The following is a 25,746-nucleotide window of genomic DNA, read 5'->3' on the forward strand; positions in this document are numbered from 1 at the left end:
TCCAAACCACCGAAACCACCTCCAACAACTGTATTGGAAGTTTAATGGAATCAGCTTTTTCAATTGAAACACCTGAGCATCGGAGAGCTTCAATCGAAAACAGAATCGAGATCTCATCCGAGCTCAGACCCACCATCACCATAATGAACCCGTCACACTCCTCGATCACTCCCGAGTAAACCAAACGACACTAACCCGATTCATCGCCGGAAAGAACGCCGGATAGTTCCGCCAAAGGGGCACGAACCACCAGAAACAAGGCCGGCTACACACCGTCAAGAGGACCGCCGTGTACCAGAGTCGATATTCACTGTTCGGAAGGGAACCACCGCGCCTCTCGATCTCTCAAAAGTTCTCAGAGAGAGAGAGAAGAGAGAGACTACCATTCCCTTTCCTATCTTGTTGGGCTTTCAATCCCAACAACTACAAACCTAAATTTGTTGCCTAATTAATAAAAGTCGATATAATTTTTTTTTGTTGGTTCAAAATAATTATTATTTTTAGTCAAAAAATAGCTTCAAAATATTGACAAGACTTTGACCAAAAAAAAAAAATATATTGACAAGACTTTTCCGTAATCATAATAATATTTTTGATTGATTCAGTGATAACTAACCCACAAAAGAAGGCTACTGGAAATAGAATTCACACGAGTAAAAATGCATAATTATGCACTCATTTGATCAACAAAAGCAAAAGACAAATTTCATCAAAACCTCCTATTGGCTTTTCTCACCTTCTTCTTTGTCTTCCTTTCTTTTTTACTATATTAAAACCTAGCCATGTTACACATCAAGGACCACCACAAGTTCTCTTTTAAACCCCAAACTTCTAAAGAGAAGTGTACTAAGCCAAGACTTCTTTAATCTTCTTCTTCTGATCCTCGGTGAGAGAAGAAGGAAACAAAACCTCAAATGTGACAAATAGGCTGCCTTTCTTTGTGCTATAGTGTAGTGGCATCCCTTCCCCTTTAAACTTCTTCACTTCCTTGGGCTTTGTAATTCCCTGTTTCACACAGATAATATTCAATCCAGAATTAGCCATTAGATCATAAAGATCAAACTCGAGTGATATCGTAGAGAATGTTAGTGTTTACCTTGGAACTGATGTCAACTTCGTGCTCATCCAAGTGTTTGAATGATTTCTCAAAACCAACTAGCGCCTCAACCTGAATGGTGTTTATTTTAAGTAGAATCAGTAAACAGATAAGTTGTTGGTCTATGACACAGAAGATCTCTGTGGAATTTATTTACCAGTGTAATGTTGACGTTCATGTGTAGATCGTTGCCATCTCTCCTGAACCGGGCATGTGGTGCTGTTTTGATTCGGAACTGCCAAATAGACAGGAACGGTTAGTTCTCTAATCTTGAACATAAACGAAATCAAGGATCGGGGAAAATTAGGGAAGAGGCTAACCTTAAGGTCACCAGGGTCACCGTCGAGAATGGGTTCACCATCTTCGTAGAAAGACACTTCCTGAAAGGAGAGAGAGAGAGAGATTGATAAGCTCACAGTGATAGGTAGCATTTAAACATAAGGATGTAAAGTAGAGTTTGGAGACTTACTTCTCCGTCTTTCATTCCTTTCTCGATATCAACTGTGACAAAGTATCCTTCGCGTTCGAACTTAACATTTGGGCATTTATCACAGACCTGACAGGAACCAGATATGTTTTAGACAGGTGGGCTTGATATTGGACTCAATTATCAAGAGGATAGATTGAGAGAGAGACTTGAAACCTTACCTGCTCTGTCATCTGTTGGAACATTCCAGGACCAATTTGCCTGTGATAAACCTCATCCCTGCAGTTGCAATTTCTCTTTCCAGGAGCTGGTTTTATTACATTCTTTTCCCTCCATACCTGATAGTTTAACGTGGGCATAGACCAAAGTTAAGACAAGTCATTTCATGCATTTGTCTCAGAGCCGATCTATTCTAACCAAAGAATCTCGGAATGACACTATGAAATCCTGTTCACTGATTAAGTAATGAAGCTAAGCATATTTGAATCAAAGCAAAATTTTCCAAACGAGTTCCAATCCATGTAAAGACAAAGTGATGATAAAAAGATCTTGACATGGAGCTTAACATACCTTCATAGACCCTCCCATATATAAATCTTCTAGAGTGGCCTCAAGTTCCACAATCACGTCATCACCCTTGACAACCTTCTCTTCTTCCTCCATCGAACCACCACCACCAAAAAACCTAATACGCAGACAGAGCACATGAGCAAAATCAGTTACATTTTAACACAAATCTACAACATTATCAAATCTTAGAATCTATTCACACAACAGTCAAGACCCTTAAAAATTTCCAAATTCATTGGTAACCAATATCCATACATATCCCTAAGATTGAAGCTTTCAGGGCATAATAATCTCCTAAACCCAACTAGTTCATGTCCCATGATTCATATAATCTTGATTCCAATTAAACTCGGATAAAATTTATATTTTGCATTGGTCTTTAGTTTCATTAGAGACTGTAGAAATCTAAAGAGAATAAAAAAAAAAAAAGCTTTACTGGCTAAAGATGTCCTGCATATTCATGCCTCCTCCACCTCCACGTCCACCATTAGCAGCATGCTGTTTCAGCCCTTCTTCACCATATCTGTTATACACCTCCCTCTTCTCCTCATCCGAGAGCACTTCATAAGCTGTTATAACATCAACACATACACCAATTAAGTCAATTTCAAAGAGTTATCCATCAGAGAGGAAAAACACGGACCGTTGTTAATCTCGGCGAATTTGCGAGTGGCTTCCTCGTTTCCTTGATTCTTATCGGGATGATACTTCAAGGCGAGTTTCCTGTAAGCTCTCTTAATCTGTTCATCAGACGCACCTTTCGGCACTTGCAACACATCGTAGTAGCTCTTCCTGTATTCAATCACACCCCGATAAGCGTTTTTCAATGACTCGCATAACAAGACGCTGCGCAATACAATGCACTAAGTCGAGCTTACCCGGCGAAGACGCAGATGGCGTAAGAGAGCGCGAACAATACGATGCATAGATTCGAGCGCCGAATCGCCATGGAAACGGATGTTCGGAGAGACTCGGATCTCTCTCAAGGCTTTACTCCAAAGCTGAGATTCAATGCAGAGTGAAGGAAGATCTCCTTTCGATCGGAAACTCGAATCTCTCTCACTTTCTCTTCTCTTTCGCGGAAGGAACGATTCCAAAACCAATTTAGAATTCGAACCACGTGGCTGAGTTACGTCTACATTGCAACGCTTAACCAATCAGGACTAAGTCTACGATACACTTAACCAATTAATATTAGCCACGTGGATATATGACGCCAGAATCGCTGACTGTTCTTTTTCTTCGATTTTACTATTACGACGTCGTTTCTAAAGAAAGTTTTTATAAAGGCCCATTCCAGTGAATATGGCCCATATCTCTGTAGGCCCAGTAAATACAACCCAATGTGGCGTTTTTTTTTAGTGTTCTGTTCCCTCCGCTCACTTTCTTCCCGGCGACGATGTTTGCGGCGAGAGTAAGAGCTTCTCTTAAACCTTTGCTCGGCGGAAGACACAGCTCCTCTCTAAATCGAAACCGTACGCTAGCACGTTACTACTCTACTTTTATATAAATATTTTTTTCAGATATTTGAATCGCTGGAAATGAAAATTTCTCGAAATGGCTAATTAGGTGTGGTTTACAGGTGAAATTGTATCGATTTCGAGGCGTGTTGTACTTGATAGGTGAGGTTCTCATTACATCTTTGATCACTGTGTTCGTTAAGGGTTTTGGTTATGGGGTTTAAGATGTTTTAACTTATGGAGTTTTTCGTGATGATAGATTCAATGATGGGGATGAGACTCTTACTGGCTTGCGAGTGAATAGAAGCGGAGTAAGAACCAAACTTTTCAACTGGGGATTCCATAGTAGTTCCATACAGTGCTATTCCTCGGAATCTGATGTAGGTACGCTTGTTAACCTCAACTTACTTGAAAATGCAAAAGGATGAAACTTTGTGCTCGGTCTTGCCAGTGGAGTTTGAGCCTGTCTTCTTTTCAGGAGTGAAAGCTCACCCAAATATGGATGATCTTTTCTCAGAGCTGGGTTCTGTGAAGAAAGATAGGAACCGGGAAGCGGTTGTGGAGCTGTTAACTAAGAAGCCAGAGCTTTCTCAGGTACCCACTTATAATCTCCTTCACTTTATTCTTGGAATGATCAAGCTTGGTGCTTTTAGTTAGCAGTGGAAGATTATAACTTCATTTAAGTGAAGAGATGTGTTTTTTTTTATTTTTGCCTAGAAAACCAAAGGCAAGAAGAAGAAGAAGAAGAAGAAGGAGAAGCATGAACAAGCTTCTGATTCAGTTTCTAAGCCGAAGTTGCTGACAGAAAAGCCTGAAGCTTCTGAATCAGTTTCCAAGCCCAAGTTGTTGACCGAAAAGCCTGAAGCTTCTTGGGTATGATGAATACGTTTTTAAATATTTATTCAAACTTTTGTTACCGGTGTTCAAGTTTAAGAGAGCACACTGTCATTTATTTGATTCCTGAATGTTGGTTGATTCAAGAATGATTGAAAGCTCTTAACTGTCCTCCGTACCTTGTTCTTATCAGAAGACTAATGGCAAGAGCAAGATGGAAGCACATGCGTCTTCCTCAGCAAGAAACGTTACGGACTCCTTCTCCAAGCCAACCGAGTCAACCTCTCCAATTCCAGATCACGAATCCAAGGCCCAGGAGGAAAAGGAAACTAGCTCCAATGGTTCTTCTACGTCTGTTACACCTTCAAAACATCCCTCTTCGGTTCTGGTTATAAGGATTGGTAATCTAAACTCGGAAACAACTGATTCAGAGATACACTCGAGGTGCTTGTCCATTGGCTCTTTCGAAGGACTTGCTAGAGTTAGTGAGGACAGTGTTGAGGTTTCCTTTCGAGCTAGAAACATGAACGAAGCAAATTCTATTCTGAAAAAGTAAGTTAAAAACTGAAGATGTTTGGTTCTTGATTTATAATCTTTGAAGGCTGTTGTTGCATTACACTCTTGTTAAATTCTCTTTGCAGGCTAAACAAAGCAACCGTAGATCACACTAAGTGGACGGCTGAGATAGTACCAGAAGCTAAAGAAGCTTCTAAAGAGCAAATGGGAATGAGGATCAGTAGTTCTTTCGAAGATATGAAGACGCAACTAATGATGCGACAGATTCTTGTGAGAGACTTGGAAATGTTGGTGCACTCGGTAGTACATCTGGAGAATCATCCAATGGATCAAGAAGGAACTAAAGCTTTGCAATGTTCTCAAGATGCCTAATGGCGCGAAGCCTAATGGCGCTTTTGCTTATTTGTCGAGTCTCTCTACTTAATAATCATCAACTGAATTGGGGTTAGTGTGATAAATTTTAAAGTTAGGGACTGTAACGAAACTATCACAAATTACAGGATGAGATGAAGTTTTTGAACCCCGTTAATGGTTTTTTATGGGTACTGATCTGCGCAAAGTTGCTTTTGGGTCTAATTTTGCTGGACTCGTTAATAAATGTTAAGCCCATTGAAACTTGTACATGTTCATGAAAAAACGATCTCATCTTTTTCCCAATTTCTTTCTTAAATTTATGATATCAGATTATCAGTTGTGATCAAGAAAATAAATAACCGTTTGACATTTTTGTAATAGAAAATGATATATATATATATATATAGATATATATAAAAATTACAGCTTACACGATTTGTTTATTGGAAATAGAAAGTTCCCACACAGAAACAGTGAGAAAGATCAGATCAGCACAGCCAAGTGATGAGGTGAACAGTAACAGTTAATAGAAAGCTGTTGGCGATTGATTGAAGTGACACATCCCACGTCTCTTTCTGCAACTTGTTTGTATTTTTTGGCCTTGAAAATATGTTTCCTCTCAATTAATTCTATTAATCTTCTGTTTATTTTTGAACAAGAATTATAAATACTATGCTATGACATGGGACGGAAGATTCTTCAAGAACTAAAATATCTCCTATACGTTAAAAAAAAGCATTAAGGTCCCATGACATGACTGTCTTTAATGTAAATCTGGCCCAAATAATTACTATCATTGGAGTTTTATGGAGGAGAAAGGAGTGAGATTCTCAACTTTTCAGAGGAGTGGGTCATGTTAAGGTATGGACCTGCCTCTGTTCTTAATACTCTTCTGACTCTTTCGGCAACTCACGTGGCCTTCTTTTCCTAATCTCACAAACAAATAATCAGAGAAGTTGTAGAGGGCCCAAAACGAAGACAAGCTCATGTGGGTTGGATCGTATATTTCAGATAGATAAGACAGCTAAATATGTTTTTGTGTGATGTGCGGTGTGGATCTTCTTAAGGTCGCTATACGTGCACGTAATCTCATTTAATATTCGGTTCTATTTCAGCGACAACTATTGCCGCAGCAGTGGCAGCAGAAAACGACACCGCTGCATTATTTGATAACTCGTTTTTAATTGTATTTCCTAACAAAAACCATTACTGTTAGGTACATATGGAGTTTCTGCAACCATGTTTTCTGGAGCAGAACCGGAAGCCATTACAAAAATATACACCATGACCGCATATATTTAAGAAGGCGATTAGCTTCACGATTTGACATAAATCCAATTAATCATAGAACATTATTGTGCACTCCGCAAGAAAAAGCAACTTTGATGTGTATTTTTTTTTTTTTTTTTGGAACACTAACTTTGATGTGTATTCCAAATTCATTTTAGGTCTTTTTGTTTTGTTGTCCCAACAAGAGCAAAAATTGTCATGTCATAACCTGAACTTTATAGTTTCAATAACAAGATCATATGGGAACAACTAAAAGTATGATGAGCAGATCTCGTGTTAATCAAGTGAATATGAAGACAAAAAACTTCATATATTATTACTCACGGTAGGGTTCTTGTCAACAAGAGATGATGTATATTGTTTACTTTATTTAAGTCTAAAGATAATATCCAAAAGAACGAGTAGATATATTAACTACAAAATCACATATTATTTAGCAAAAGAGCATTAAGATAAGACTTGAAAGATGCAGTTTCAATCACCAAATGTTTAATAAGACAAACCACAAATGTGTCATCATGTTAGATGATGAAGATGCTCTCTCTCTTTTAAAATCTACACACACGTTACTCCAAAAAAACAAACAACTCACTCATGGCCCCAAATCTTATTTTATTTTTCTTCTCTCTTCTGCAGATCTCACAGAGTACTAACATAGAAAAAAACCCACCACCATTGTTGTTTCTTAACCTTAACTTCTTGGCCATAAGAATAATAAAAGTCACAAAAGTATTACAACACCACTGTAAACTTGTAGAATCTGAAATCATTCCCAAGAACTACAGAGAAAGAAACATAGTAATGATCTTCTTACATATACTATATATAACTGAAAAGATTACTGAATCCATAACCTATACATAAAAAAACATTTGCTTAACAATACTAATAATTGATTAATGACTTGAACTAGAACTTAAGCGGATGAAACCGGGTTTAAGCTTCGGGCTAAACCGTTCAATGCACTGTAACCTTTGGAACTGAACCCCAAACAGCCGAAGAGTCCATGCCTGTACGGCAAGTACGTCCTCTTCTTCATCTCCTCCGCTTGAGCTCTGTTCGTTGTGTAATGCAGCTCGTGAGCCGACGGCTGGGACCCCCGCCGTTTCGCTATTCCGTTTGTTGGTTTTCCGGCGGCCGGAGTCTTTTTCGCCGCCGGCGTTGTTTGTTTCTGTTTCTGCTTCTTGTTCTCGACGGCTGCGTTCTCCGCTTCCGATTTGAGCTTCTTGTCTTTGAAGTTGGAAGGAGAGAACGAGATGCTCGACCAGAACTTCTCCTTGCCGTTCCCTCTTCCTTCGCTTTTGCTCCGGTGAAGCAGGTCCTTGATGAATATCCACTTCTTCGAGTTCCTCCCGTACGACGACGATCGAGAGGAAGAAGCTGAGCAAGACGGCGTCGTTTCGGCTGACGTCACGTTTTCGTTACAACTACTCTTCGTTTCGTCCTCGTAGTCTTCCTGAAGCTTACGTATACACTCCTTCACCTCGCTCTCTTCAACGACTACTACCTCTTCCTCCTCGTTCCACTGAAACGCTGCGTTTCGTAGCGGAGAGAGAGATCTCGCTTTCCGGTGAACAGATCTGCTTCTCAGCTTCAGATCCCTCCCTCGCCTACCCTCCGCCTCCCCCTCCTCCTCGTCTTCTTCAAGATCCAGAAGCGGCGCCAAGACCTGAGGCCTCTGGAGGTGGGACGAGAGCTTCATCGGCTTGATCTGACCGTTGGAGAAAAGCTCCTCCGCGGAGGTCATCGGCACGCCGCCCAAAGGACCGCTGCTCGAAGACAACCGCGACGAGAAATCAAACTCGAAGTCGCCGGGGGAAGACGAGTCCAGCTTCGATTTCGATTTCTCCGACGCGGCGGCGGCAGAGCGGAGGAAGAAATGAATGGGACTCGACGGCGCGCTGAAGAAATAGCCCGGCGGCGGATCGCGGCCGGGACTCGACGGAGCGCTGACGAAGGGAGTGGAGCAAGCTGAGCCGGAGCCGAGATCGTCGCTGAAATCGACGGTTTCTTGCTCGCCGCCGTGGCCAAGACTCTCGACGACAACCATATTGTACTTAGGATTGTGACAGTGGCTTGTTTCTCAAGAAAATTATTTTTTTCTGAGAGAGCGCGAGAAGCGAGGTGAGAGGAGGAGAGGAGCAGGTATGCTTATGCTATGCAGTGTATGTATGTATGAAGCTGCTTTTTATTCTTAGTATTTATTGACGCTTTTTTAAATAAATTAAAATTGCGATTCTCGAAAAACTTTATTTTATTTAACTAATTGTATAAATATTCGTATGCTTTTCTCCTATAGAAAAGAGTATATTACAGTGTACTCTATCTTTTGCATTATTTCATTTTTAAAATCGTTTAAGCATCTGACATGTTGTCTGCATGAATTTAAAGTTATAAAATCTACTGGAACAAACTTTATTAATTTAACGTAATTAATTATTTATACGAATATGATAATGTAGGTAATGGTATGGTTGTTGTTGCTTAGGATTCTGCAGGCTGATCCAATAAAATAAAGAAGACGAATCTACGGATGTTTTCGTAATCTACAATGTCATTTTACCAGTTTACCCATTTTGAAATAACCTCGATTTATTGTTTGAGAAAGATAAAACATTTTACGTTTTGCACAATATAATGATCAATCCAATGAAAAAAGGAATCAAATGAAATCTGATTTAAATATTAACCCATACCTTAATTAATAAAGGAAATAATCAACTAGTTAACCAAACTAACGGGGTAAAAGAGTAATTAGGTAAAGGCTATTTGGGTAAAGTGAATAAAGAGAAGACGTGGCTTCACGTGCTAAGCTATGATCGTGCGTAGAAGATGCTTTGTCCCTTGTTAATAAAATACAATTTCAGATGCCCATTAACTTATTGGGCTAAATTAAGTAATATTTGGGCTTTAATATGATGTAAACAGAATTGTTCGGGCCACAAACATGGACCCTGTTTGACCTGAATCATTGTTGACTAATCATACTCATGCATAACAACAACAACGTGTCTTACATTTTATACCAAATAAAGGAGTCGCCGAAGATTATTGCAGGCGAGAGAGCCCAATGCACGATCCGCAGGAAATAATACAAACAAAAAAGAATAATATTATCAATGTATAATCTGGGAGCACCTGTTCTTGATCCAGTGAAACCCTTTTTTAACCGTGGTTTTAACTTTATCTTCCATCGCGTATGCTTTGTACGTCGCGATTCTCTTCTTTCTCTTCGTTTCCGGGGTGATGAAACTCCACGGGACAGGAACATGTGCACTCGTACGTGTCGTCGGAACTGCTCCCGGCGGAGGTGGGATAGACAGCTTAAAATCCGACGTGCTGGACTTGGTCGGGTGAAACTGGGTTGCTCCACCAACGCCGTAACCCTTACCGTTAACTATCTCCATCCATTGGTCAACGGCGAGTGTCCTCGGATTAGACCCGAACCCGTCCATTTTCCTTACGCCGGAGCTTTGTCCGAAATGGAAAAAGCACCGGTTAAGGGTTATGAGATCGGATGGTTTTTAATTGACTAGCCAAATTAATAAATGGGGGCAGTGAGAGGCTGTGCGATTGATCAGGCGCATTTTCCTTTTTTGAACGATGGTTAATAATTTACGAAAACAAAAGGAAAAAATAGGTAATGTAAATAATCTATATATAGTTTTTTTTTTACTTCCAAGACATGTAATAGTATGATGTATGTTCGAAATAGTTCCTAATAATGTTAAACTCATTATCAAGAAGACAAGCTTTTTTTTTAATGTTCGAAATATCTACGATGTATACTTTTTAGAGAAAAATACTAGAATAGCACCAAACCAAGTTTTTGTTTCAATGCTCAAAGTCACAAAAATAGGTTTCATTAAAGAGGTAATATACACTTATACCCCTTGTTAATTAATCTAGAGTTTAGAGTTAAGGGGTGGGGTTTTGGAATTAGGGTTTAAAATTTTATAAAAAATAAAATTAAAAATAAAAATTTTAAAAACAGTTTCAAAAAGTATTTTTAAATTATAAAAAGAAAATTTAAAAAAAAAATAAAAAAAAAATTTGAAAAAAAAATTTTGAAAAAAAAAAATTTCGAATCTGAAAACATATAATATGAAACTATTATTTTTTTTTTATTTATTTTTGTTTGTTTATTTAATTTTAAACCAAGGGTATTATAGATATTTTACCTTTTAATGAATGTTATTTTTGTGACTTTCTCCTTCTAGTGCTATTTTTGAGACATAAACTTCAAAATGTGCTATTATTGACAATTGCCCTACTTTTTATATAGTTTTGGGTGTTTTATTTTGAAAACCTATTAGACATGTTAGAGCATCATTATCCCTAAACCTTTTAAAGGGTTTCTTAATTAATTTTTAATAGTTTTTAAAGTGTAAAAGTAAGTTAAGAGAATTAGAAAAAAATTTGAATATTTAGGTGATTTGTATATGGGATATGTGGCTAGTCGCTGCAGTAAATAAATGATGCATACAAATGGGTCATATTATGAAAACATTCAGCCCATTTTCAGATAGTATTCTAGGCCGAGGTATGAAGCAAACATGATTCCGGGATCGAAGATATAGAAATGAAGGCAATTCCCGGAAGATTCTAGGCCCGCATGTGTTTTCAATACTATAACGCGACGTATACTTTTAAAATTAGGTTAACGTTGTTTGTAACTTGTAAGTATATGATCCGTAAGAGCTGAATTATTTGTTTTTTTTTTTTTTTTTATCATCTCGTTTTATTAAAGGCCAAAGGCCAACATAGTACAACAAACTTAAAAAGAAAGCCCAAAGAACAGGGACAAACATACAAGTCATATAGAGCCATCCACAAGGCCCAGTAACATAAAGCCCAATGGAAGAAAGATGCTCAATCACGACAGCTCATGGAGACGCGTCAAACGCAAGCGGAAAATGGACGCGTGTCGGAAGAGCAGAGCCATCTCTATCTTCACCGATTTCGAAATCGTTGCCGGAAAACTAACCGGAACTCCACCGGAACAGGAGACACAAGATTAGAACAGCCAGCCAACATGAAAGCTCGAGATCAGTAGCCATAACCGTAACAACGCTTCAGAGACATACGATTGGAACAGACCAAGATCTGATATCCCGAGGAAAGTTGAAAATCGAACTTTTTTTTTTTTTTTAAAACAGCCATCTTTAATGATAAAAATAAGCTTGAAGATGGAACCACCCGTTAAAACAGGAAAATTTCTCAACAATCCGAAAATATTCTCAGCAATTCCAAATCGATAGAAGATCAAAGAAGCGGATAAAGAAAACAAAAAAGATATTTATAAAAAAACAGATAAAACAAAACTGAAATCCATCAGAGATGGAGATGAATCTCATATTAAAGCCGGACAAGATTGTGTTATGTGAACCACCTACTTGCCGGAGTCAGAAGCCGGCCAAGACAGTGCTTTGGGAGCCACCGCTTGCCAGAGGCATAGCCCGAACGTCGGGAGTCAAGCTCCGGTAACAGATCCGGCCAGCTTGACAGAACCTCTCTCTCTGAAAGACAAAGGAAAGAAAAGAGAGAGACCTTTCAGCTTCGCTTTCTCAATCATCCAACTTTGTGAAAAGTTTGGAAGAGAGAACAGAGAGGAGAGAGAAAGCTGTAGGGTAAGTTTTAAGAGCTGAATTATTTGTTAAAACGAGTACTGATATTATATATTCACACATTAATGACGATGTTACACGAATACGTGTGTACATGCATGTGAACGAGAACCCTAACGTGTAGTGATGAGCACAACAAGGGAATATATTGATTTGATGAAATCACTGTTAAGCTAGATGGGCTTCTAACCTAAAACCAATTGGTGCTAAGTGGAGTAACCCATCTATCTTATATATTGATTATGATCCCTTCTAATATCTGATGTGGGACATTTATCCCTAATACGCCTCCTCGAGATGATGGCTCTTTGAGCGTCAATCTCGGAATGCTCAGGCAAAGATCGATGGGCCGACTTTGGGCTGGATCGATAATGGATCGGATTGGACTGTGTGGATCGGGCTCTGATACCATGTGAAGCTAGATGGGCTTCTAATCTAAAACCAATTGGTGCTAAGTGGAGTGACCCATCTATCTTATATATTGATTATGATCCCTTCCAATATCCGATGTGGGACATTTATCCCTAATAACAACTCAGTAAGCTCATCAATGTTGCTTTTTTTGGTTTTATAAGTCAAAATGTCTCCCACGATAACTATATTTTAATGTACAAATGAAACTGATGTATCGCTACCTAAAACATGCTACAATTAAATTTGATTTAGATATGTGCACTTAAAATATAATACTAACTTAATTACAAGCAAACAAAAATTCTGGAAAATATTATGCAGCAAATAATACTCTACGTGATATTACCTATACAATAATACATGCGTGTAATCTCACAATCGATTTAAGTTCAAAAAAAAAAACCTCACAATCGATTTGCGATGAGGAATGACAATGAGAGAGATCCAACGATCAGGATGTGGTGAAGGGTGGTCACATGGGACATGTTAATGTCCTCACACATTGCCATTATTGCAATAGCGGTCGACTCGCGCTAAACGCCATTGCTGACAAATTAAATAACATTACTTCAAGACAATAATCACCGATAGTAGTTGACAAAACAAGCATCAACGCTTGTTGACAAACAAAAATAAAATCAACGATAACGCTGCTTCATTCGTTTTAGATAAATCAATTCGGCTCATACGTTGAAAATCAACTCGGTTTATGTAGAGCCTAGCTATAGCGAGCATATATATATATTTAATGTGGTACTTATATTTGTGTATAAGAATTAAAATCGAAATATTATCTAATGTTTATAGAAAAAAAAAACTTGAATAGGATGTTCCAAAAGGACAAGTACAATAATGTTTAGATATTTATGATAACTATAATCATTATTTTACAAAAACCTATAATAATCATCATGTTTCAAAAATAACCAGTAAAAAGAAAACCCAAAATGGAAAAATAAAAAATGACTTTCAGTTTCATACCGAATAGAATTTAACTTATAATCGCATTCGCATAGATGCGTGTAACTAATCACGTGTCTGCTCCTTCATACACACTGTGAACCTGGCCGTTTAGGTCTTCGTAGTCATTATTATAAGTCCCAACCACACACTCTCTCTCTCTCTCTTTCATAAATTCATTCATTCGTTATAAATAATAGCTCTCTCAATATATAAATACAGAAACAAATAAACGTACATATTGATCACAGAGAGAGAGAGAGAGTGTGTGTGTATGCGATGGAGATAACGCCGAAGAGGTATTGGCGGAGGTGGAGAGGATACGAGAAGCTTGATGGGTCATCAACAGCGGGAAGAAGGAATGGAAAACGGGTCAAAATGGATCCGACCAGCAAGAAACGCTCATGGAGGATCAAGATTATGCCGAAATTGAGGATTCTCAGAAGAGCGTCCCCTAAGAAGCTTCTCGTTTGGTTACGCGATTCTTATGTTAATATGATGATGCGGTTGGCGAACTCACGGGCCGTCGGTCCTTCTGCATACGGTGGATCCAAATTTGGGTCAGGTCAGATGAAGGAGTATGATGAGAAAGTGCTTGTGGAGATATACAAGTCCATATTGATGGCGAAGGCGCAGGGGAATCTCGTGCAACGCGACACGGCTAGCAAGCTTCCTTCTGGACCAGCTGTTGTATCTGTCTCTCCGGTTGTTAAGTAATTTTCAGAAACAAAACAATTCTCCATTTTCCTTATAATAAAAGAATATTATAATTCTTGACATGTTTGATATACCTTTCGAGATTGCTGATAGGAAAGTTTGCGATCTTGATCTGTATCAAAACTACAAGTAAAAGAAAATAAAAGAATACTAGAAAAAAATAAGTAATAGATGGTTGATTGTGGACCTAAATAATAAAGTTTATTTAATGTGTTCATTATTCATTTATGATGTTTTGTTGAAACTATGCTTCTGAAATATAAAGATTCGCATTTACAGCTTTTTTTATATATGGTTCCTTGTTGTACCACTGATGCCCTATGTGTTTTTTTTTTAATATTAACAACCCTATGTTAACCTATAACTAATCTCAGTTTGTTTACTGCTTTGTGGAAAATCGGTTGACCACTTTCCCTGAATGTAAGTGTTAATGTGTGTGTTATATAATCATCGAATCGTACGGAAATCTTATGAGGGTGTTGGTTTGGTATTTGTTATTTTCAAGTGGATAAGTGATGAGTCTATATGAGTCAGCAAGCATGTATCAAGAACCTAAATACCTAATCATGTGAACTACCGGGCCTATACCTTTTCAATGAAAGCATCACACAAAAGTATATACTACACTATTAAAAGCATAATTAGATGTTTATACTACACTCTTAAAAACATAATTAGATGTTCATCAATAGTATATAATAACCAAGTAAATGGGAAACTATCAGACGACATGAAGTCCATTATCTTTGGCTAATCTTTAGCGGTCTATTTTAATATGATGTAACTTTTAGAATTTTCACATGTGTTAATAAAATATATTAAATGGTTGTTATTCATGCATTCTTTTGAAATTAACTATTTTTTATAATTTTTAACCGATAAAATTTTAATAAACATAACTATTTTTTTGAAGTTTACAGTATCATTGAATCACTTATTAAAAATGTAAAAACATATTTTTAAAACATGAAATTTCTTTTTTGAAATTGAGGGAGTATATCCAAAGATGTACAAGAATGTACATAATTAGTATATAACATTCGTTGTCAAAAAATAAAAAACATTCATATAGAGAGAGTTACTGGACATGTCGAAAGAAATGAGTTATTGGACTTGTCAGAGAATGATTCTTTGAAAATGGACAATAGTAAGCCTAGGCTTAACTAATTGGGCTTAAGAAGTTTGAAGCATACAAATGGGCCTAAAGGGTATATTTTCATATTTTCCCGGATATCAAATAGCCTCGGGTTTGGGAAACAGGCTGCAAGAGTCGTGGGAAACGTAAGGGTCAATGTTTTCTTTAATCGTATAGTATCGACTGTAAACCTAAAGTTACATGATGAAGAAAAGTTCAAGTACTAAAGTCTAAAGTACATAAGCACATGGTTTGATGCAGCTATCGATTCTCGGCATACGGTACTTTCACTTCTGATCAATCTTTCACTTTTATTTTTCTCCTCGAAGTTGGTAAAATATAGAATAGGGCTAACTCCTAAACATTTAACTAGGTTCTTGCTTATGGCCCAAGCAATCAAATACATATATATCAATTTTATTTTAAGCTAAAACCCTAAAAGATAAAGGTACGATTTAAAACAAAACCACACTAACAGTAAGATTTAAACTAAATCAAGAAAATTAATGCCTTTGTTTAAATCAACATTTATCCTACTCAATTAAATATCTAAACGAAAACTTACTACTTTGTTTATATACTAATGCCTCTCTATAATACATACGTTAACATGTGTACTTTTGAAGTAACGTTCAAATTATTAAAACCGAGTATATAATTTATTAACCAGGGAGTTGACCAAATAACATAAAGTCCCCGTAGGCGAGTAGTGAATGAACACTCCACCGTTATTGTGGCACATGGAGTTTTGTGGTCGGTCCATAAAAGAAAACAAGTTATACAATATGAAACATTTGTTTATTGATTATGTAATCTTGTGTCACGAATAATTCATTACATTAAATGAATGAATTGTGCAATTCATTTTCTATTAAACTCTTGAAATATGTATACTACAGTTATACAATGACATATGAACCATTCATGATTTGACCCCCCCAAAAAAAGAACCATTCGTGATTGTTACCAAAATATGGGTTTACTTGTTGTATATTGATTCGCATTTGTCTCTTCGAGTGAACATTGTTTCCTTATAGAAGCATTTCTAGTTTCATACAATGGGACATCTCAACTATAACACTGGGATATTATTTAAATGTCCAACTATAATATTTAAATTTAAAGAAGAAGATGATGGCTACAAGGTGTTAAGTAGGTTACATACCTACTGATTATAAAAAAAAAATTTGTTTGGGTTTGAAAGAGGATGAAGAAGAATTTTTCCTTGGCTTTAAGTAGGCTGCGTACATATAATATTACCGACAATTTTCTTCATGTGAATTGCAATACAATAATCCAGTGATAAATGAAAATGTATGTAAAGATCACTCAAGATATCGTATACAGTATATGACAATGATTTGTTAACAGATTAGTCTCATCAAATATGCAAACTACACAACAAATTTTAACATAATTCCCTAAATCAAGCCAAGAAAGTGTACCAGCTTGCTTTTAAAATATCCTATTTCTGGTCAAATATCCAACATCCGCTATAAAATTGAAGATTTAGTTATTTGTGTGCTTTCAGTTCTTATTTCCCAACACGAACAACAATAAGTAGACAAAAAAAATACGGTTCAGAGTTTCACAGGAAAATAATGTTCCTTGTATCTACTACTCATCCGTCATAAATCATGAATCATGGGGTTCACTTGATCCAAAAATCTCCACTTTATTGCATCAATAGACAAATTACTCGTAGTATAAAGTTTTAAATGCATCCCTTGATATATGAATGTAATTAAGTTATATTGGCACTAAATTAATTAGCCCTGGACATTCGGGTATTGGGTTCAGTTTCGGGTAAGAACTATTTGGTTCTGGGTATATCGGATAAATCATTCTTATATCCAATAGGTACTTATGAAATTTCGGTTTGGTTTGGTTTCGAATACCCGTTTAATATACGAATCAAATATATATATATATATATATATATATATTAGTTAACATGTTAATTTAAGTGGTCTAATGGTTAAATACTTGTATAATTGTGAATCCAACTAGTTTGAGTCACTAAAGTGTTGCTTTATAAGTATTTATTGTATTTTAATATAGAAATACCATATATATAATAAAAGTGAATACATAAGTAACAATGTTTTCACTCTTTTTGTCAAACTCAAGTTCGAGAGTACATAAACTTGTTTTTTTTCGGATATCCGGGTATCCGTTTGCTTATCAGTTTGGTTTTGGTTTCAATTCGGTTATTCAGGTATTTGAAAGTTTTGGTCCGGTTTCAGTTCAGTTATTCGGGTATTTGAAAGTTTTGGTCCGGTTTCGGTTTCGGATAATTTGGTTCGGTTCAGGTTCGGTTTTTCGGTTCCCATTTTTTTGCAGAACCGAACAAAAACAAACAAATTAGATCATCGTTAATACACAAACAAATTTACTTGTTCCATTTGCATTAGAACATCCTTAATACACAAACACACCACCGCATAATTAATTTCGGTTCAATAGACCAGACCGGGTTATCCGGATGGATAGTTAGTCAAAGGACGGCGATGGTTTTGGTGTTTGAAGTGACACATTAACCGCCTAACAGTATCAACTATTTTAGACAAACAGAGTTAAGCACGTAACGTAATGAAGATCTAATTTATCAATAGACTTATGAATCTTTCAGTCTTTGTTTTGTTTTCGAATCTGATTAGTTTAGAAATGTCTGTGACACTTGTACGGCTATACCGATATATATTTCTAACTTATAAGAAATGCATATATATAATTAAACGACTGATGTTTGATTTGGATTTTGGTTCGCGTTTGGTTTGGAATTTTCTAATATTAGTTCAAGTGCAGATTCGGAATTTAGACATAAACCTTTTAATCTTTGAATGAAAATTGAAGTTTATATAATGTAAGTTCGTATAATACAAGATACTATTAGAAAACCATTTTGAAGTAATTTGATGTCAAAATTAATGATCTTTACTGCTATAAGAATTGGATACTTGTAATTAAATTCAAAGTATTTGTATAGTAAATACAAAATATTTGATTGCCATAAAAAACGTCAATTTCAATCACACGTTACGATTTTATTTGATACTAATATTAATTTCTGATTAGGCGGTAGAGAAAATACAAAAATGGCTATGATTAGCGGATACAACTAAGGAAGAAGTAGAAAACACAATAATCTGTTTGTTGGCAAAAGAGAAATTGAAGGAAGAAGTCATTAGGCAAAATCTCTATTTCTCTCTCTCTCTATCTCTATCTCTAACTCTGCTTCATCTTCCTATAATACTAAAATAGAGAGAAGAGAAAGAGGAGAGGGCGTTTAAAGAGAGCAGACGGTGGCGCACCGTAGCACCGCCCCTCCTAACTTACGCCTTTCTTCCTCTGGTTTAGGTTTTATTCCTCTCCTCCTCTCTCAGGTCGCTTCGATCCCACGGCAAAGCTCTTTGATTCTTCCCAGAAAAAAGAATTAAAACTAAAAAAAAAAGAAAAAGTTGTTACTTTCGATATTGGATCTGTCTTCCACCATCAGATGCATTATTGAAAAACTCTGGCGGACATCAAAGGAACCCTAGCTTTCCTTCGGTCGTACCTCGCCTCCATCGCCGCCGACGATCGGTGGTTCGATTTCAAATCCAAGAAGAAGAAACGCGGAGGCCGTCGTCGTCTCAGGATGCTCTGGATCATGCGATTCTCCGGTTTAGTCTCCGCTCTATTAGCCATCATCGTCCTCTCACCTTCTCTCCAATCCTTTCCACCAGCTGAAGCCATCAGATCCTCTCACCTCGACGCTTACCTCCGATTCCCATCCTCCGACGCGCCGCCGCATAGATTCTCCTTCAGGAGAGCCCCTCTCTTCCGCAATGCAGCCGATTGCGCTGCTGCAGACGCCGGAATCGGCGTCTGCAGCCCTTCGCTGGTCCACGTGGCGATCACTCTCGATTTCGAGTACCTCCGCGGCTCGATCGCCGCGGTGCACTCGATTCTCCAGCACTCGTCGTGCCCCGAGAGCGTCTTCTTCCATTTCCTCGTCTCCGAGACGGACCTGGAGTCTTTGGTTCGCGCGAGCTTCCCCGAATTGAAATTCAAGGTTTACTATTTCGATCCGGAGATCGTGCGGTCCATGATCTCGACCTCCGTGAGGCAGGCCCTCGAGCAGCCGTTGAATTACGCTAGAAACTACTTGGCTGACATGTTGGAGCCCTGCGTGAGGCGCGTGATCTACCTCGACTCCGATCTGATCGTCGTCGACGACGTCGCCAAGCTCTGGAGGACGAATCTGGGGTCGAAAACGATCGGAGCTCCGGAGTACTGCCACGCGAACTTCACGAAATATTTCACGCCGGCGTTCTGGTCCGACGAGAGATTCTCCGGCGCGTTCAGAGGGAGGAGCCCGTGCTACTTCAACACGGGGGTGATGGTGATGGATCTCGAGAGGTGGAGGAGCGTGGTGATCGAGAGGTGATCGAGAGGTGGATGGAGATTCAGAAGAGCGATCGGATTTACGAGCTGGGCTCTTTGCCGCCGTTCTTGCTGGTTTTCGCCGGAGAGGTGGCGCCGATTGAGCATCGGTGGAATCAGCACGGTTTAGGAGGAGATAACGTGAGAGGGAGCTGCAGAGATCTACATCCCGGTCCGGTTAGCTTGTTGCATTGGTCTGGTAGTGGTAAACCGTGGTTCCGGTTAGACTCGAGAAAGCCTTGTCCACTTGATACTCTTTGGGCACCTTATGATTTGTATGGACACTCACGCTGATCATCCTCTGTTACACATGGGGGTTGTTGGTTTGTACTCTCTGCTGGTAAATTCTCTTACCCCCTCACAGCAACAACAACAACAAAAAAGTGAAAAAAACATTTTTTTTTTTACTCATTAATTTTTTTTCTTTCTTCAAATTCTCTTTGAATTTTCCAGACTTTTGGAATATGTTCTCTTCTTGTGTATTCTATTCGATTGTTCGTTTCTGTGCATGAAATAAAAAATCAACAAAAACCATAGGATACATTCAGATTTGTTGAGAATCTTTACTTGTACAGATTGTTTTACCATATGTTTTTTTTAACAAGTCTGTTACTCATAAGGATGATCTCATCGTTTATCGTCTAATCCAAATTAACGGTTAATTCCGATATCCACCGACAACCTTAGTTATCTTGTTCAAGTTCTTGTTTTTGTTTTCCTCTTCTAATGATCGAAACATGGCAAAGTCAAAGAGGGAAGAAGGACACGACACCTGAGAAGAGTACATTCAGGTTGAACGATGGTGTCGGTCTCTTTGCTTACTTCACCTTTTTATCTTTTTGTTTCTTTAATGCTCGACTCTTTTTGATGAGTGGGATGATTGTTAGTAGTATTAAGTTATTTGAAATTAATAAACCTTACATTATTAACTTTTGTCGTCCTCTGGTTGGTTCTTAACCAAAAAGTAAAGCAGTTTACTTTGTGTCTCGACATTTGTTATGTCTGTGGGGATTATTGATTGATCATTGATTAGATGTTCTGTCTTGTCTTTTTTCCGAACCATATGTAGATGTCTTTTAGATAACTTTGATTTCGATATTGCAAAGTGGCAAGTTCCTGAATATTACAGAGGTAACAACGAATTTTTATATATTCTTCTCGTTTATTTGCGTAAGTGATACGTAAACTTGCTTTTTTCTTATAACGTAACATAAGACTTTAATGACTTCAATCATACACTGGTTATTTTTGTTTGAGTTCTTGTCAATGGGTCCTATACAAGTGTTCTCCCACGTGGCCAAGTTGCTGTAGCCTTCTCCTGGAATCAGCTGGTTCCATGTGCTCCGTGTCACTCTCCGCGCTGTCTCTCGTTTGTAACAATATGCCATTAGTTTTGTTTTGGTTGACTACCTCCACTCCTCTCAATATCTTATTTTAATCTAAAAATAAAGTTATCTATCTTCATATTCCGAAAGTTGGGAAAATCTTTACAGAAGAAATGAAGCGCCATTGTAGTGTATAAATATAGTAGATAATCCAGATTAACACTGCAGCCTCCATGCTTGTCTGTATCCACTAATTACTAGTTAAGTCTTCTAGTAACCCGCAACTGTTTAGTAATCCAGAATGGCTTACTGCCTGCCTAGAGAATGTGATTATCAAAGGTATCGTGTTTGTTGATTGTTTAGTTAATGATGAGAGTTCTTTTATTATTTTAGTAATTTGCTAAAACAAAACAAAAAGGCTTAATCGTGAAAAAATGCTAATTAAATCCCAAGAAACATCACCTCCCACCATCGGGCCTACGTATTTATTCGTAATCACAACAAGTTAACAGTCTCGTAATGTCCTTATTCAAGCATGACTACAAAAATAGATTAGCTCAATATATCTCAGAAATTTCATTCTCGAAAGATTACAAATAACAAAAGAGCATGCACGAATGAAAAGCTCTGTTAAACTTTCAAGCTTCAGCATTTGATAGCTGGCTGAATAAAAGAAGTTGGTGACGAAAAACGAAAGCATGCATGGACAAGGCTTATGACTATTGTCTCTTTTTAGTGGTGTTGTGGTTGCGCTTTTTCTTTTGTATTTTGGTATTGTTTAGATTTTTGTTTTTGTTTTCTGCTACTAATTTTCTTTGTACGATCTGTCAAAAACTTAAAATTTGGTAGAAAAATTTATATTTACACCTTAAAAAAAGAAAATAGTGTATAATGAAATTCTAAAGTGCAAACTAAAAGTACATAGGAAACCGTATGAGTACGATCAGTTTTTGCCATTTAAATTAAATCAACTATATCTACGCAAGTGATTATAGATCACTCACAACTAAAACTATATAGTTCCACCAAAATAACAGAAATACTACCACGCCAAATGCAAATCGAACGAAGGTATCCGATGAGCGATTGTGTGGTTCAAAAAACCTTAATAAGAACATGAAAAGAAAAATCAGGGGGAAGAGAGAAGAGCTACGACAAAGAGACGAATTCATATATCACCTCCCTTCGACGAGTCAATAACGATTAGTCTTATCGAAATCGCTAAGTCCTTCTTGCAAATAGTCTCCCAAGTCCATGTAGAGTGAATTTTCATTAGCTATGAGATCGGGATTTTCCAGGGCTGCTGACACGTATGGAAACTCTTGTTTGGTTATCACGGAAGGTAACTGAAGAGAAGAATTGGAGTACTGCTGATGTTGAAATTGTTGTTGTTGTTGCTGATGAAACGAGTCAGTATAAGGTAGATTAGCAAAAGAGTTGGTCATGAAATGGCCATTGTCCATTGTGAAGTAATTGGTTGAAGGATACTGCATGGGGCCGTTTCTTGCGTCTTGATCGTTCGCAAAATACGGTACTCTAGTATGGAGACCGAAGATGGAGTTTGGTAGCGGTTTAGAAGCCGTGAGAGCGGTGTTTGGTCCAGCATTACGCCACTCAGAATCTTCTCGAGTTTCCTGGATCATGGATGACTTTTTCCCTGAATTTAGACGGTACTTCTGCCATCACAATGTATGTAAATTCTTAGCTCTAAATATTGGGGTTTTGTCTCGTAAGAAACAAAACGCCTAGAATAACATAAAATTGATATAGATAATAATTACCTGAAGATGACTGGCTACATTGTTTCTAGTGAGTCCTTCCGCATCCTTTTCTTCTTGCATACATTTGAGAATCTGCTTTGGAACGGCCTCTGCATTTAACATAGTCAAAATGAAAAATAAGATAATAAATGAATAACATGAAAAAAAAAACTGAATATTCACAAGAGATTCGTGTGAATGATTACGTTCAACACCGCCCATTTTCTCGACCGCTTTTTCAAACAGTTGGTGAAGTTCAGGTGTCCAAGTCATCCGCGGTTTCTTGTTCTTGCCTTCTTTTTGATAGGAACTGGTTTGTTCTCCGCTATTGGAGTTGGTCTGATAGAGATCAATATCATCTTGATCTAAACCGACATTTTCTTCTGGATTTGATTCAACGGAATATATAGATACTCTCTTGCGGTAAACATGTTGCCATAGAACTGCAATGATTTCTTTGCTCACTGGCTTCAGGAGAAAGTTACATGAGCCTCGTTTTGTCGATTCCATCACAGTTTTCTTCTTGTGTTCATGAGACATTACTTGAAAATAATTTGACATTAGCTTTGAATAAGATATTATGTATGTTTTATATAGAAAAGATTAATATATCATGAAATTTTACGTACTTACTACGGGCAAATCCATCTCTTTACCAATGGTTTTGAGAGCTTCCAGTCCATTAATCTCGGGCACGTGAAAATCCCAAATCACTAAATCGATCTCATGCTTGCTCATCATCAAGAAAGCAATAGCTTCAGCTCCGTTTTTAAAATCCCTTACTAACAACAAATTAATTAAAACCTAATCATAAACCCTAATTTAAAACTAATTGATAAAAAGTTAAAAACATTAAAAGAAACCCTAATTAAATGTGATTTGATACCTTGGTAAGAGTACTGTGTCATGAGGTTCTTCATGAGGCATAAGGATTCAGGATCTGAGTCTACCAAAACAATCCTAATACTCGTTATCGAAAAATCTTCGTCCTCATCGTTAATGGGAAATTCGACTTCATCATCACCAGGTTCCTCTTCTCGCAACAAGTCGCGAGAATTCTCTTTGAGTATGTTTGATGAAACTGACATTAACAAAATTATATGAGCTCTTTTGAGCCCCAAGTAAGGAGGGGGAGATAACGATTGAATTAAAGAAGGTTGAGATAGAGTTTTATGAGCGTGGGAAAAAAGTGGGTAATATATATGGATCACGCGGTAAAAGTTGACTATTGGTAAGTAAATATATTCTTATTAATTGTTAGCTTATATACTTCCATCTTATATGTAGTTATCTATACGGTTTTATATATAATAATTGGAAATTTTCCTTTGAATTAAGAGATAAGGAAAGTATTGTTACGGATGAAGAAGTTGATAATTTTAGGTACTACTGCTTTTTTTTTTCACCGGTAAATTTATTAATGGGACAGAGGCCAAAGACCAAAGCCCAACACAATATGATACAAAAGGCCTAAACAAAGGTACACCTAAACGAAAAGACCTAACAGAAAGCCCAATATACAAACAACAGAAAACTAAACGACCCAAAACATAGGCCCATTAAACCAGTAATTTACGGCCCATTGAGAAAAAGGAGTCACGACACCACCACGTGTACGAACGTCTTGCGCTCTAAGGACACGAGTCAAGACGCGGATCCAACATCTTCCTCCGGTGCCAGCGAAAAGGCGCGACGGCGCTCCGTCAACGACGAAGCCAAACCGGTGAAAGGCCGACCAAAGCGACCTTCACGGAAGTTCAAGTCAAAATCTAAAGTAACAGATATATGCTTTTTAAAAAAAAAATCATCAATCGTCTTCAATCGATCCGAGCACCAATTTTCCTGCATGAGCAAACTCCATCTTTAATGATTCAGATAAGCTTGAAGATGGCTACGACCCTAAACAAGGAGAGGAAAGAGACATCGAAGCTTCAGATCAAGAGTCGATCAGACTAAAGAAGAACAAAAACGCAGATCGAGACCAACCGAAAAACCGGTGAGAAGCCGACGAAGGATGATGCTATGGGAGCAATCCCTTTCGGAGACCATAAGCCGGCGAAGACGGTGATAAACGATCCACCGCTTCCCAGAATCATAAGCCCAACCATCGGGAACTTTAATCGGAAAAATCCGATGAACAAAGCGTCAACGCTCTCTCTCTAAAATATACGAGAGAGATAAGAGAGAGCGCGGAGCTGGTACTACTGCTTTCTACTTCTAATAGTTTTTTTTTTTGCTAAGACCTTGATTGGTAGAACATTAGCATTAGTAGTAGCAGTATGCTATAGAAGCAGTATGCTCGAGGAGCTATATGCTAGAGGAGCTATATGCTTTTGCTAAACTTTGTAATTAGATGATTGGTAGACCAGTATGAGTATGCTATTTAAAATTATTATAATAATTAGTATATAATATGTAATATATTTATTTTTAATGAATATATTTCTAATATATATATAATTATATTAACATATAAATTAAAATGATATAATTGATTTATTTTATTTAATCATTTAAAATTTATGTTTATATCGAAAAATATTAAAATATTTATTTTTAAAATATTTTTTTTCACATTTAAAATAAATTAAATTATATAAATTAAATTATATTTTAAATGTGAAATATTATTTAAAAAAATATATTTATTGTAAATTAATTTTAGAAATCAAAATTTTATTTTCTAGATATAAAAATAATTTTATAATATTATTAAATAAAATAAATGAATTAATTATATATTTTCCTTAATTTTATAAATTATAAATGCAAATGCTCTTATAAAAACTTCGTATGAGAGCATTAGACAGAGAGCATTAGCATTTAGTAAATG

The 25,746-nt window shown here is 37.2% G+C and overlaps 7 protein-coding genes across 11 annotated transcripts; 3 read left to right on the plus strand and 4 right to left on the minus strand.

Moving 5' to 3' along the window:
- Positions 1-575: 575 nt before the first annotated feature.
- Positions 576-3,222, minus strand: LOC111200369 (dnaJ protein ERDJ3B). The gene is made up of 10 exons (XM_022691298.2): positions 2,972-3,222; positions 2,737-2,885; positions 2,530-2,662; positions 2,094-2,208; positions 1,745-1,861; positions 1,566-1,652; positions 1,417-1,476; positions 1,254-1,331; positions 1,097-1,168; positions 576-1,005 (listed from the first exon to the last, which is right to left on the minus strand). Exons 1-10 carry the CDS (start codon positions 3,040-3,042, stop codon positions 847-849), a joined length of 1,041 nt encoding a protein of 346 aa, XP_022547019.2. The 5' UTR covers positions 3,043-3,222; the 3' UTR covers positions 576-846.
- Positions 3,223-3,402: 180 nt separating this feature from the next.
- On the plus strand, positions 3,403-5,432 carry LOC106451983. 4 transcript variants are annotated; one of them, XM_013893983.3, is made up of 7 exons: positions 3,403-3,568; positions 3,676-3,715; positions 3,813-3,937; positions 4,032-4,147; positions 4,271-4,426; positions 4,581-4,939; positions 5,029-5,432. In XM_013893983.3, exons 1-7 carry the CDS (start codon positions 3,493-3,495, stop codon positions 5,273-5,275), a joined length of 1,119 nt encoding a protein of 372 aa, XP_013749437.3. In that variant the 5' UTR covers positions 3,403-3,492; the 3' UTR covers positions 5,276-5,432. The 4 variants fall into 4 exon arrangements, with proteins under 4 accessions (XP_013749437.3, XP_022547020.2, XP_022547021.2 ...); XM_022691299.2 differs by having other exon boundaries at positions 4,584-4,939; XM_022691300.2 differs by having other exon boundaries at positions 4,071-4,147.
- Positions 5,433-7,222: 1,790 nt separating this feature from the next.
- On the minus strand, positions 7,223-8,730 carry LOC106451982. The gene has a single exon (XM_013893980.3). The coding sequence runs from the start codon at positions 8,595-8,597 to the stop codon at positions 7,464-7,466; it is 1,134 nt and encodes a 377-aa protein (XP_013749434.2). The 5' UTR covers positions 8,598-8,730; the 3' UTR covers positions 7,223-7,463.
- Positions 8,731-9,504: 774 nt separating this feature from the next.
- LOC125578512 lies at positions 9,505-10,107 on the minus strand. The gene has a single exon (XM_048741380.1). It carries the CDS (start codon positions 10,000-10,002, stop codon positions 9,664-9,666), a length of 339 nt encoding a protein of 112 aa, XP_048597337.1. The 5' UTR covers positions 10,003-10,107; the 3' UTR covers positions 9,505-9,663.
- A 3,365-nt stretch (positions 10,108-13,472) lies between these two features.
- Positions 13,473-14,546, plus strand: LOC125578514. Its single transcript, XM_048741382.1, has one exon. It carries the CDS (start codon positions 13,828-13,830, stop codon positions 14,263-14,265), a length of 438 nt encoding a protein of 145 aa, XP_048597339.1. The 5' UTR covers positions 13,473-13,827; the 3' UTR covers positions 14,266-14,546.
- A 3,972-nt stretch (positions 14,547-18,518) lies between these two features.
- LOC106451980 (probable galacturonosyltransferase-like 7) lies at positions 18,519-20,400 on the plus strand. The gene is given in 2 exon segments (XM_013893979.2): positions 18,519-19,827; positions 19,830-20,400. Coding segments are annotated over 2 exon segments (1,080 nt in total). The 5' UTR covers positions 18,519-19,040; the 3' UTR covers positions 20,123-20,400.
- A 1,483-nt stretch (positions 20,401-21,883) lies between these two features.
- Positions 21,884-24,596, minus strand: LOC106345273 (putative two-component response regulator ARR20). Of its 2 annotated transcripts, XM_013784500.3 has the most exons (5): positions 23,800-24,596; positions 23,543-23,695; positions 23,120-23,455; positions 22,935-23,023; positions 21,893-22,829 (listed from the first exon to the last, which is right to left on the minus strand). In XM_013784500.3, exons 1-5 carry the CDS (start codon positions 23,999-24,001, stop codon positions 22,347-22,349), a joined length of 1,263 nt encoding a protein of 420 aa, XP_013639954.2. In that variant the 5' UTR covers positions 24,002-24,596; the 3' UTR covers positions 21,893-22,346. The 2 variants fall into 2 exon arrangements, with proteins under 2 accessions (XP_048597338.1, XP_013639954.2); XM_048741381.1 differs by having other exon boundaries at positions 21,884-22,829; positions 22,935-23,455.
- Positions 24,597-25,746: the final 1,150 nt, after the last annotated feature.

The sequence above is a fragment of the Brassica napus genome, chromosome A9 (assembly GCF_020379485.1).
Source record: "Brassica napus cultivar Da-Ae chromosome A9, Da-Ae, whole genome shotgun sequence".
Classification (NCBI taxonomy): domain Eukaryota; kingdom Viridiplantae; phylum Streptophyta; class Magnoliopsida; order Brassicales; family Brassicaceae; genus Brassica; species Brassica napus.